This window comes from Bombina bombina, chromosome 3 (genome assembly GCF_027579735.1).
Source record: "Bombina bombina isolate aBomBom1 chromosome 3, aBomBom1.pri, whole genome shotgun sequence".
Lineage (NCBI taxonomy): Eukaryota > Metazoa > Chordata > Amphibia > Anura > Bombinatoridae > Bombina > Bombina bombina.
This window is the reverse complement of record NC_069501.1, coordinates 997022989-997036224: the sequence shown is the minus strand read 5'-3', so window position 1 is coordinate 997036224 and position 13236 is coordinate 997022989. Positions and strand designations below refer to the sequence as shown.

The window sequence follows — 13236 nt, the reverse complement described above, 5'->3', positions numbered from 1 at the left end:
CAACTGGATGGTTAAATATTTGAAGCAAAACTTTTTTGGCTATCCCCATACTGAATGAATGTATAGTGCAGGGGTTGTTATTAGCGCTCTTATTGTGCTGGTATTACAAGTGGTGAGTTAACTGATGTGCCTGAGTGCAATCCAAAATATTCTGTAAAATGTAGTGCTTTTTGAGACCTGAACTAAATGTTTGCTAATCTGCATAACAAAACACTTAAAATGCTAAGGTAATAAAGGATTTAAAGGGACAGATTCAGATAGAGCATGCAATTTTAAACAAATTTCCAATCTACTTTTATAATCAAATTTGCTTTGTTTTCTTGGTATTTTTTTTTAAAGCTAAACCTAGGTAGGCTCATATGCTAATTTCTAAGCCCTTGAAGGCCACCTCTTATCTCAGTGCATTTTACAGTTTTTCCCAGTTAGACAGCACTAGTTCATATGTGCCATATACAGGACTGGCCCTAGCCATTGTGGGGCCCGAGGCAGGATAATAAAATGGGGCCCCCTGTCTCCCCGTCCCATCCTCACCCACAACCCGCCCCACCACCAACACTAACTCCGCCCACCCCCACAATTTTTAAAATGAGAAAAACAATGTAAAGTGACAGTATACATAAATTTTTATAAAACTGCATGTAATAGACACTACTATAAAGAATAATATGTACAGATACTGCTATAAAAATCCAGTATAAAGCCTTTTAAAAACTTACTTAGCAGCTCCCAGTTTAGCACTGTTGATGAGGTTAGGCTGGGAAAGCAGAAACAGGCAGATCACCCCCCTGCATATGAAAAGACCCATTAGACCACTGTTTTTCAAACCTGTCCTCAGGCCTCCCTAAGAGGCCAGATTTTGTGACTATCTGGAGCACAGGTGTAACAATCAGCTGATTAGTAAACATGCGGCTAGATTTTGAGTTTTGTGTTAGAGGCTATGCGGTGCTAACGAACAGTTTTCCCTCACCGCTCACTTACCTGCAGCGCTGGTATTACGGATTTTTACAAACCCGTTGTTAAAAGACAAGAAGTGAGCGTTGAGCAAAATTGAGCTCCATACCGCACTCCAATACCAGCGCTGCTTAAGTCAGCGGTGAGCTGGTCGTACGTGCTTGTGCACGATTTCCCCATAGGAATCAACGGGGAGAGCCGGTTGAGAAAAAGTCTAACACCTGCAAAAAAGCAGCGTAAAACTCACTAACGCAGCCCCATTGATTCCTATGGGGAAATAAAAGTTATGTTTACACCTAACACCCTAACATGAACCCCGAGTCTAAACACACCCCTAATCTTACACTTATTAACTCCTAATATGCCGCCCCCGACATCGCCGATACCTACATTATATTATTAACCCCTAATCTGCCGCTCCGGACACCGCAGCCACCTACATTATACTTATGAACCCCTAATCTGCTGCCCCCAACATCGCCACCACCTACATTATATTTATTAACCCCTAATCTGCCGCCACCAATGTTGCCGCCACCTACCTACACTTATTGACCCCTAATCTGCCGCCCCCAACACTATAATAAACATATTAACCCCTAAACCGCCACACTCCTGCCTCGCAAACATTAGTTAAATATTATTAACCCCTAATCTGCCGTCCCTAACATCGACGCCACCTACCTACATTTATTAACCCCTAATCTGCTGCCCCCAACGTCGCCACCACTATACTAAATGTATTAACCCCTAAACCTAAGTCTAACCCTAACACCCCCTAACTTAAATATAATTACAATAAATCTAAAGAAAATTACTAACATTAACTACATTATTCCTATTTAAAACTAAATACTTACCTATAAAATTAACCCTAAGCTAGCTACAATATAACTAATAGTTACATTGTAGCTAGCTTAGGGTTTATTTTTATTTTAAGTTTGTATTTATTTTAACTAGGTAGAATAGTTACTAAATAGTTATTAAAGGGACAGTATACACTAATTTTCATATAACTGCATGTAATAGACACTACTATAAAGAATAAGATGCACAGATACTGATATAAAAATACAGTATAAAACTGTTTAAAAACTTACTTAGAAGCTTTCAGTTTAGCTCTGTTGAAAAGGCAGTTGGAAAGCCCACTGCAAGTGGGAAATAAGACACTCCCCCCCTCCCCCTTCTTTTGCATATGAAAAGACCCTTTACACAAACAGGAGTAAGCTGGAGAAGGTAGCTGACGGTATTCAAATAAAACTTTGGGGCTTGGTTAGGAGTCTGAAAATCAGAGCAATGTTATTTAAAAATAAGCAAAATTATACTTTTTTTTTTTTTTTAAAAACTTTATGGGCTTTATAAATAGATCATCTACAAAACATTTATGCAAAGAAAAAATAAGTGTATAATGGCCCTTTAACTTTTTAATAACTACCTAGCTAAACTAAATACAAACTTACCTGTAAAATAAAACCTAACCTAAGTTACACTAACAGATAACACTACACTACAATTAAAGAAATTAACTAAATTAACAACAATTAAATCAATTAAATTAAATTAGCTAAAGTACAAAAAAAACAAAAACTAAATGACAGAAAATAATAAACAAATTACAAGATATTTAAACTAATTACACCTAATCTAATAGCCCTATCAAAATAAAAAAGCCCCCCCAAAATAAAATAAAAAACCTAGCCTAAACTAAACTACCAATAGCCCTTAAACGGGCCTTTTGCGGGGCATTGCCCCAAAGTAATCAGCTCTTTTACCTGTAAAAAAAAATACAAACAACCCCCCCAACAGTAAAACCCACCACCCACACAACCAACCCCCCAAATAAAATACTATCTAAAAAAAACTAAGCTCCCCATTGCCCTGAAAACGGCATTTGGATGGGCATTGCCCTTAAAAGGGCATTTAGCTCTTTTTCCACATAGATGACACCTTTATTACCCATTCCCCAGTTTTGCATAACCAATAATCTTATATTAATACACTTATTGTCTCTGTGTTTACCTTGTATCTAAGCCTCTGCTGTCTGACCCCTCTCAGTTCTTTTTAAAAACTTGCATTTCAGACAATTAGTGCTCACTCATGCATAACTCCACACTCCACAGGAGGTAGCACAACATTATCTATAATATGGAACACATGAACTAACACACGTCTAACTGTGAAAAGCTTATACAATGCGCTGAGATAAGAGGCAATATTCGAGGCTTTAGAAATCACCGTATGAGCCTACTTAGGCTTAGCCTTCAACAAAATATACCAAGAGAACAAAGCAAATTTGATGATAGAAGTAAATTGGAAAGTTGTTTGAAATTGCATGCCCCATATGAGTCATGAAAGTTTAATTTTGACTAGACTGTCCCTTTAAAAGGGTGTGCTATATGACAATGGTTTGAACTAGGAAGGGGCTAAAGGTGTGTGTGTGCATGTGTGTGTATATACAGTATCTCACAAAAGTGAGTACACCCCTCACATTTTTGTACATATTTTATTATATCTTTTCATGTAACAACGCTGAAGAAATGACACTTTGCTACAATGTAATGTACTGAGTGTACAGCCTGTATAACAGTGTACATTTGCTGTCCCCTCAAAATAACTCAACACACGGCCATTAATGTCTAAACCGTTGGCAACAAAAGTGAGTACACCCTAAGTGGAAATGTCCAAATTGGGCCCAATTAGTCATTTTCCCTCCCCGGTGTCATGTGACTCGTTAGTGTTACAAGGTCTCAGGTGTGAATGGGGAGCAGGTGTGTTAAATTTGGTGTTGTTGCTCTCACACTCTCTCATACTGGTCACTGGAAGTTCAACATGGCACCTCATGGCAAAGAACTCTCTGAGGATCTGAAAAAATATCCAGAGGTTGTCTTTGGGAAATAGATGTATGAGTGCTGCCAGCATTGCTGCAGTAGTTGAAGGGTGGGGGGGTCAGCCTGTGGCCTAATGTGAGCCACTCTACATTAGGCATTAGCATGATTTAACCATATATAGGATTTTCAGCGCTAACAGTGGTGTCTTTTGCCTAATGTGCCATACAAGTTAAAAATTTGATACACAGAACTGCTTTGTTTGTATCCATATCTAAGACAGATTGTTTCATATTTCACTCAGTGCTAATAATGGGTTATGTATATATTGTATATATTTTTTTGTATGATACACATAGGGTATATTGATTCACCTATACTATACTTATTTGTTATGTGTTTTATATTTTTGTTAACAGGTGTTTTATTATTGGGGGTGTATGTTGCAAGGGTAACCCCTTGGCGGTTTTTCTGGTAGTGGGAAGGGCCTAATGCCTTTATATTGTTTGTCACTCTATTCACTATTGTTGGTCTGATGAAGGGGTGAACCCCAAAAAGTCACTGCAAATAAAACTCAAGTTTGAATATATTTCAAGACCAGTGAGTGCTTTGTTCTACATCTAATATCTATATATCTATATATATATATATATACACTTCAAGGAAAGAAGAGGCACTCACAGGATTAAGTAGACTTAAGTTTTATTTGTATATCATCAATACAAGTTCAGTCAACATTTCGGTCCTCACAGCGGTGAGCATTAGACTTGTGCATGATCGAAAAATTTGTTTCGGTTCGGTTCGATTCGTATTTTTTCGAATTTCGGTTCAGATCGATTCGAATTCGGAAAAATTTGAATTAATTTGTTTCGGATTCATTCGGATTCGAATAAATTTGGCTGGATTCGGTTCGATTCGGAAATTCGGAATTTTGGTATGTGTTAGGTGGGATGTGCTGTGTATTAGACTAGTATTATGTACTGTATATTAGGTGTAACCCATAGCAGAGTGATATAACCTAATATACTGTACAATACTAGTGTAATCCATGGCCATCCGAATCTACCGAATAAATCCGAACTAATTCGGATTTATTCGGTAGATTCGGCACTATTTCAATTCAGAAATTCGAATCGATCCGAATCTCCGAATTTAAGAAATTCAGCCGAATTTCTGAATCGATCCGAAACGAATCGAACATGTCTAGTGAGCATATTGCACACTTTGAATTGAGAAACAGTCTTGACAAAGGTCCCTGCGAGGACCGAAACGTTGACTGAACTTGTATTGATATACAAAAAAAACTTAAGTCTACTAAGTCCTGTGAGTGCCTCTTCTTTCCTAGAAGTTCCTTGAAGTTTCTATCTATCTACCATAGAGAGCACCCAGGCAACTCGCATATACAGTGAGTCCTTGGATCCCAGAACTACATATATATATAATATTCTTTAGCCAAATTATTTGGGACTGGAAAAGGTTTGGATTTTGGGATATCTTAGTAAGGGGATGGGACCAATATCTTATGTCATTTATGTAATATTTACATGTCGTAATACAGCATATACATGTAACCTAAAGGTAGTTTTTTTTTATTATTTTTACTACTTTTGTATACATAGTACTCTCAGATAGTACAGTACTGTAATCAAAAAGGTAATACATTTAAATAAATATAGATCACATGCATTTTAAAACACAAGAAATAGACAGTAATTGTGACTCACTGCTAGGGAAAAATTGCATTTTTAATAATTTTATATAAAAATATGAAAGGAACTCGAAAACCTAAATTTTCCATTCATTATTCAGATAGAGCATGCTTTTTTTTTTAGAACTTTCCAATTGACTTCTATTATCTAATTTGCTTATTTCTCTTGGTATCCTTTGTTGAAAAGTATATCTAGCTCAGGGGCAGGGAGCTAGTTACTGATTGGTGGCTGCACATAAATGCCTCATTTCATTGCCTTATTATTGTTTTTAGCTAGCTCCCAGTAGTGCATTGCTGCTCCTTCAACAAATGATACCAAAAGAATGAAGCATAATTGATAATAGAAGTAAATTGGAATGTTGTATAAAATTGTATGCTGTATCTGAATCATGAAAGAAAAGTTTTGTGTTTCATGTCCCTTTAATGAAAAAGTTTGGATTTCGGAATCATTTTGAATTTTGGAATTCCAGATTTGGGAATTGTATGTGTACATATGTGTTAAGTCATTGAAAAACTAAAGCAAAAAAGTAACAAGGCTGAATTGGCCTACCAGGACACCAGGAGATTTCCCGGTGGGCTGTAGCAGCTGGGGCTGACTGGCTACAGTTTAAGGGGGTGATGGTACTGGTGAGGCCATGCAGCTGTATCAACTCTAAGTCGTGAACATTTTAGATCCTTGTAAGTTTTTTATTTTTCTAGACCATGCACCATTTAGTATTTCTCTTTGAATGGTTTCTAGCATATAATCAAATCAGACTGTGAGACAGTGACACACTGTTCTGAGTGTCTTCTCCAAATCATACTATGGATAATCATTTTCACATTGTGAAAGGTCATAGTTGAACTTGGTTTGTAGGGTGCGTATATAGCAACAATAAGGTATGTTATTTTAAAAAAAATAAAAACTAATATAATTTAATTCTGAAATAAAAATATTGAAGGAAAGGGTATCCCTCATGGGGCTTGTGCATTGTATGGACCCAACAGAAAATAATCTAATCTACAAATGTTTCCAGGGCTGCTTTTGTTACGCCCTGAGAATTAAATGAAGACCTCCTCTACTTGAGTTGATATTTTCAGGCTTCTTTGGTCTAGTGCTCAAGCTCCGGGATTCAGGAGATTAAAAAGGGCCATCATATTATAAAAAGGGGCTATGTGGAATGTGATTGAGGTCAGATCATAGGCATGGCTGGGCAGTAAGTAGGCAGAGATAATATATTCCCTTAAAACTGGGACATTCTACAGGCATGTGTTCGTTAAAGGGACATAAAAGTGCTAAAAGAGAATGTTCTAAAATGTTATATGCAAGCAACAGTGCAACAATGAAATGCTCTAACTTTGTTTAACACATGCAAAGGGATTAAGAATGTGAGTAAAGTCAGCTCCTGAGCAGCAATGCACTACTAGGAGCTAGCTGAACAAATCTGGTGAGCCAGTAACTAGGGACAAATGTGTGAAGCTGCTAACCACCAGTTAGTTCCTAATACTGCACTGCTGCTGCTAAGGATTTGTACATATGGTTTTGAACAAAGGATAAAAAGAGACAAAAATCATAGAAGAGATTTTAAAAATGTGTCATAAAATTGCATGTTCTATCTGAATCATAAAAGTTTAATTTTGACTTCATGCCTCTTTAATTCTGTTCAGCTGGCAATTCATTCTCGGATTTGCCAGTTTTGTGGCAGTATCTCTAGCGGGCTGTCATGTAGGATACTGTATATCTGCTGTCTATTGCAGGTTTGCGCTGTCGTCTATGAACATGGAGCAGATGGATTATGACAGTAGGACAGCTCTACACGTGGCAGCTTCTGAAGGTAGGTCTAGAAAATGAAATGAAAAAGGTGATTGGGGTCTGCATGTAAATAAAAAAAGCATATTATGCCGTTCATACCCATTTTTCTCTTATCTAAGGACATGTGGATGTGATCAAGTTCCTGACTGAAGGTTGCAGAGTGAACCCATTTGTGGAAGACAGGTAAGAATAATATACAATTGCTATAGGGCCATAATAACCATACTTTATACAAGGTCACATTGGAGGACAAACAAGAACATTATAGAAACAATACTAAATAAAATAAAAATGTAAACTAAATATATAATGTGTGTATATATATATATACAAATTTTCAATGAACAAAGTTTTATCAGTTTACATTTAACTTTCTGTTGGCATTTCATAGTTATAAAATATCCATGTCCCCTATTTCAAAACAGGAAATGTGTATTAATGCAAAAATAAAGTTAAGAGTTTAATTTGCCCTTGTAGAGGTACTAATGATGTACTCTGTCTTGTGCCTTATTGGAGTATACTACCCCGCCTATTCCTGCTTGCTGCAGTATAAATATATCCAAGCCTGTAGCTACTTGGAGAGTGACAGAAGAAAGACTATAATTATCCCTGAGAGATCAAATTAAACTATACAAAAAAACAACAATTTTTCTATGTTAGGTCATCAGATTTATCTTAAAGGTTAATATCTTTGAAGTCAACTTATTCATAACCTTATAAAAGGGATGATGCAGCAAAGTCTAAAGATAAAAATCCACATCCCAATGAGGCATGCGATTTCTTAAAACAAGATACACCTTTCCAAACTCTAGACATCAGGATGAAGTGCAGTGTTTTACAGAAGCCTGAAGTTTCAAGATACTGAGAGACAAACCTTTAACAACACTCAGTAACTAAGCTGTCAGGACCAGTGTTCTGAAGAGCTCAGATAGACTGAAGAGTACAAAAATCAAATGATTTACCAATGAATGCCTTGATCCAACCCTGACATGGCCCCTTCTCCCCAGGTCCAATAATGCACTCTAACAGGGTTTCCAGAAATAGGCCTGACCCCCTAACAGCAATACTATAGTCCATGTATTCTTGACGTAACTGATCAAGCAATACTTTTCAAGGTCCCAAGCTTCCCTAGTAGGCCACAGTAATCCCTGCAAGAGGTAAAGGATGACTCTACCTTTAAAGTAGCAAGCATGCTGAACTGAGGATGGTCAAAGTAATTTTTCATTATCTGTAGAAAACAAATTTTTCAATTGCAACATTGCCGCACTTGTACTTGGAAACAAACTCAAACTCTTTTAAAGCAAGCTGGAAAAGAAGTGGTATATGTAGAATGAGAAGAAGGCAATGTCCTAAATAATTCTAAGAGCTCAAAGCTTTCTAATAACTTCAAGAAAGTAAAAGGCAGTATGCGATACTATTACTTGAACACTATGGACCAGATAATCAAACATTCTCCAGCATGGAGAGAAAGTATATTGCAGACGTCACTAGGTTTGAACTTACTGAATTTTCTAAAAAAAAAGGGTGGAACCTGGAAGTCCCCGAGTGATGAGAGCTGGATAGAGACTATCACGGTGGAGAGTAAAGTCAACAGAGGAGCACCTAGCACTGATATAAACTCTCAGTTTACAGCAAATACAAATTAAAGTGTTTTCCCTACAATTTAACTTGCATTTACTTCTAGTTTAGTACACATTACTTTTCTGACAAGATAAATCAGTGAAACCTGCAGGTGTAACATCATTATATTTTTTAAAGAGATTAAGACACACCCTGGAAACTCCCTACTTCAGCTCAAGGAACTCCCCTATCCCTCCTCACTTTATGAAATTGTCAGGGTTATTTAACACATACAAATACAAAGTGTAATGTAATTTGTAAAAGATACACAGAAATATACAAAGTATGATCCGAATTTGTTAAACGATATGAAATAATTCAGAGATAGCATGTAATTTTAAACAACTTTCTAATTAACTTATTATTTAGTTTGTTTTGTTCTCTTTATATCTTTTGGTGAAAAGGATACCTTGGTAGACACCGAAGCTGTTGATTGGTGGCTGCACATTTATGCCTTATGTTATTGGCTTACCCAATGCTCTCAGCTAGCTCCCAGTAGTGCATTGCTGCACTATCCTACAAAGGATAAAAACATTTAACAAATTAGATAATAGAAGTAAATTGGAAAGTTATTTAAAATTGTATTCTCTATCTGAATCATGGAAGAAAATTTTGTGTTTCATGTACATTTAAAGTTATACAGACATTTGCAAAGCAGTGTCAGAATTTGTAAAATTAAAATTCTAAATGCATTAAAATACAAAATAGATGATACAAAGCTTAAATGTAATAAAACTTAAAGGGATACTAAACCCATATTTTTTCTTTAACAATTCAGATAGAACATATAATTTTAAGCAACTTTCTAGTTTACTCCTATTATCAATTTTTCTTTGTTCTCTTTATTTAAAAAGCAGGAATGTAAAGCTTAGGAGCCAGCCCATTTTTGGTTCGGTTTAAATGCAGCCACCAATAAGCAAGCACTATCCAGGGTGCTGAACCTAAAATGGGCCGGCTCCTAAGCTTTACATTCCTGCTTTTGAAATAAAGATAGCAAGAGAACATAGAAAAATTGATAATAGGCGTAAATTAGTAAGTTGCTTAAAATTGCATGCTCTATCTGAATCATGAAAGAAAAAAAATTTGGGTTTAGTATCCCTTTAAAGAACAAAATATGAATTCAAAAGAAATATAAAATGCAAAGCACAAAGGAAACGCCTCTTAGAGAAACATAACAACATTTGCCTTTCTAGAATCTGATGAGGGATCAAGATTGCTGAAGTATCATTTTAGATCATCTCATATGAGCAGAGAGCTTTAGACCACTGGGCCCTATGTCACCACAAGAATATGAGAGAAACAAGTTTTGTTTTTAGACAAATAATAAATTAAAAGATCTTTATTGGAACAAATTTGCTTACAGAAGACATTTACTTTACAGGATATACTACCAGATTTTATTTGTCTATCCTAATATGATAGATGATTACCGTACTTAAGGTCAATTTTAAGGTAAAAGGTCAATTAAATACTACTTTCCATGCACCTCCCTCTAATTATGGGTGCCGCCATTTTGAAACCTAGATTACACTGCAAGTATTTGAAGAGGTTGCTGCAGATGTGCAAACACGCCAATAATACAATAAAAGCTAGATTTCACCATGGTGGCAACCATATCTAGAGGGAGTTGGGGAATAACATCAGTACTATGCTTATACATTTATTTAGTGTTTAATGTCCTTTTAAATTATATTAAAAAATTAGATCCTTATAGAAAAAATGTACCCCAGAGATTTTTGTTTATGCTCTTTATGACTGGATGTAATTTTCCTGGCTAAAATTCCAGATCTCATCTTACATAACTATACATGATTTAGTTTAAAAACACATCTTTATCACACATTTCCTTTTTACCCATCATGTGATATTCTCAGAAGTGATGCTGTGAGCATGTTGCTTGTCCTATCTAGGTGGGGAAATACCGCTCTACAAGATGCAGTTCGATTCGGGAGGCACCAGGTGGTGAATCTACTGACAGACTACCAAGAACACTACAAAAAAATCCAGAATGGGGACAAAATGACAGAAGAGCAAATATCCTTGGAGAGCCTTAAGAGTATGGTGTAGTTTGATAAAATGTCATTATTTTCCTTCAAGCTTTTAAAAGGTAAAAAAAGCTGCACTTAACGCTTTGAGTATAAAAATACAAGCTTGCAAAAATAATTGCCATATACAAAGCAAACAATTCTGAAAATTCAAAACTTTATTCCCTATAAAATATTTTACTATGGATAGTGAAAAAATCTTTGCATTGCTCTTTCATTATTTATTTTTTCTGTCATTTAAATTTGAAAATTAATATTTTTCCACTGCCCGAAGAGAAGCTCAAGTGTATTTCGAGGAATTCAGAACATTGATCAGTTTAGGAGCTCTTTAAAACTGCCCCTAAGTCACCACACCAGTTTCAAGGGGTGTGTCCTAAGAATGCAAAGCAATTAAAACGTTGCTAGCAGTATGACAGTTTTAAATGCATTTATTTTATAAGCAGATATTCTGCACTGCAAATGATTATTTATTGTGCATATATAGAAAAATTATGTCTTTTTATAAAAGAAGCAGAAAGGCAAGGTAAACTGCTTTGCACATTATTGTCATTAACTTTTTTTCTTTGATGAAATTATTGATTACACAGGACATAATATATATATATATATATATATATATATATATATATATATATATATATATATATATATATATATATAGTGTATGTGTGTATATACTGTATGTGTGTGCATTTATTTGTATATGTGTGTATATATATATATATATATATATATATATATTATATACACACTAAGTTTTAGAAAGGTGTGAAAAAATGCAATAAGATTTTTATTTTTAAAAGCATTGTTAAAGGGACATTGTACACCAGATTTTTCTTGGCATAAATGTTTTGTAGATCATCCATTTATATAGCCCATTTGGGAGTGTTATTAAAAAATAAGCAAATCTATACATTTTTACAAAAACATTGTGTTGATTTTCAGACTCCTAACCAAGCCCTAAAGTTTTAGATGTATACTGATGTCTACAGACTTCTGGTTGTATAATGGGTCTTTTCATATGCAGGGGGGGGGGGGGCGAGCGAGTGCCTGCTGTTCCTGTTTTCCCAGCCCCTTTCAGTAGGTGTCCCCACCTAACCTCATTAACAGTGCTTAACTGGGAGCTTTTATACTGGATTTTTATGAGTATCTGTATATATTCTTCTTTAAAGTAGTGTCTATTACACACAGTTATATGAAAATTGGTGAATGTCCCTTTAACAGATATAGAGTCTTGTTTTTTGTATATATATATATATATATATATATATATATATATATATATATATATATATATATATATATATATATATATATATATATTAGTAGACAACGCAAGGTATTAATCTAGGCGCATTTTGGTATATTTCATGCCACCATTTAGCTGCCAAATGCAATTATATTAAAAAAAAAAAACATTACATTTTCACAAACTTCTCTGGGGTCCCTTTTGTTCAGAAACAGCAGAAATGCATGGCTTTGCAAATGCTTTTTAATAGCCAATTGCAGCTGAGCACCACACTTCTGAAATTCCCAGCAGTGAATGGGTTAATCAGGTAGCTTGTAAATTTAATTTTAGCTGTAGTGTAATCCCTACCTGATCCACAGCTCTCTCCTATTTCTCACCCCCCATCTTAGGTATTGGCAGTCTGCCAGTATGAAGTTTATGGATATCTATTTTTAAAAAACAAAAAATGTTGTAGTGTAGGAAACCCTCTTCACCTACCCACTTCCTTGATAGCCCCAAACAGCTCTCTAATACTCCCCCTAACACTAGCCCTGTCATCTTTGTTAACTGGCAGCTAGCATGCCAGTAACAGATTATATATCTTTTTAATTTATATGTAATAATTCTTTAGTGTACTGGACCCCCTCACCCTCTCCGATCAAACCTTTTCCATAGATGTAAGACTCCCATCCATCCCTGGCCCCTGCTATAATATATTTTTTTGTAGTGTAGTGAACCCTGTCCCTTTCCTCCCACTCTGCACCAATGATCATTGTTACAGAGAGTCACAAAGATAGTGTCACACTCTCTGGTATGATCGGCAATCTGGTACATATAGTAAGGAGCACGATCAGCGACCCAGGTGCTGTCACCACTGTCTAAGCAATGGGCAACGCAGAGGAATCTTAGTGCAGTAGATGAAAAACACATAATGAAATGCAGCCAAAAAGCCATTTCTATGACATGGAAACAAGGCCAAGAGCCTCAACTATGCATGAAAACACAGGAGCCAGACAGATAGCTCAGCATGCTAAGGCACTGTGGCTGAGCTCTGTAGTAACCCAAGG

At 35.7% G+C, this 13236-nt stretch overlaps 1 protein-coding gene across 1 annotated transcript in view; it reads left to right on the top strand.

The window, feature by feature from the left end:
- Positions 1-11469, top strand: part of GLS2 (glutaminase 2) — a 187725-nt gene extending 176256 nt beyond the window's left edge. Inside the window, exons 16-18 of the mRNA XM_053708140.1 lie at positions 7222-7298; positions 7396-7459; positions 10807-11469. Of these exons, the coding sequence (XP_053564115.1) occupies positions 7222-7298; positions 7396-7459; positions 10807-10963 (298 nt within the window). The 3' untranslated portion in view covers positions 10964-11469. The remainder of the gene's footprint in view (positions 1-7221; positions 7299-7395; positions 7460-10806) is intronic.
- The last annotated feature ends 1767 nt before the right edge of the window (positions 11470-13236 follow it).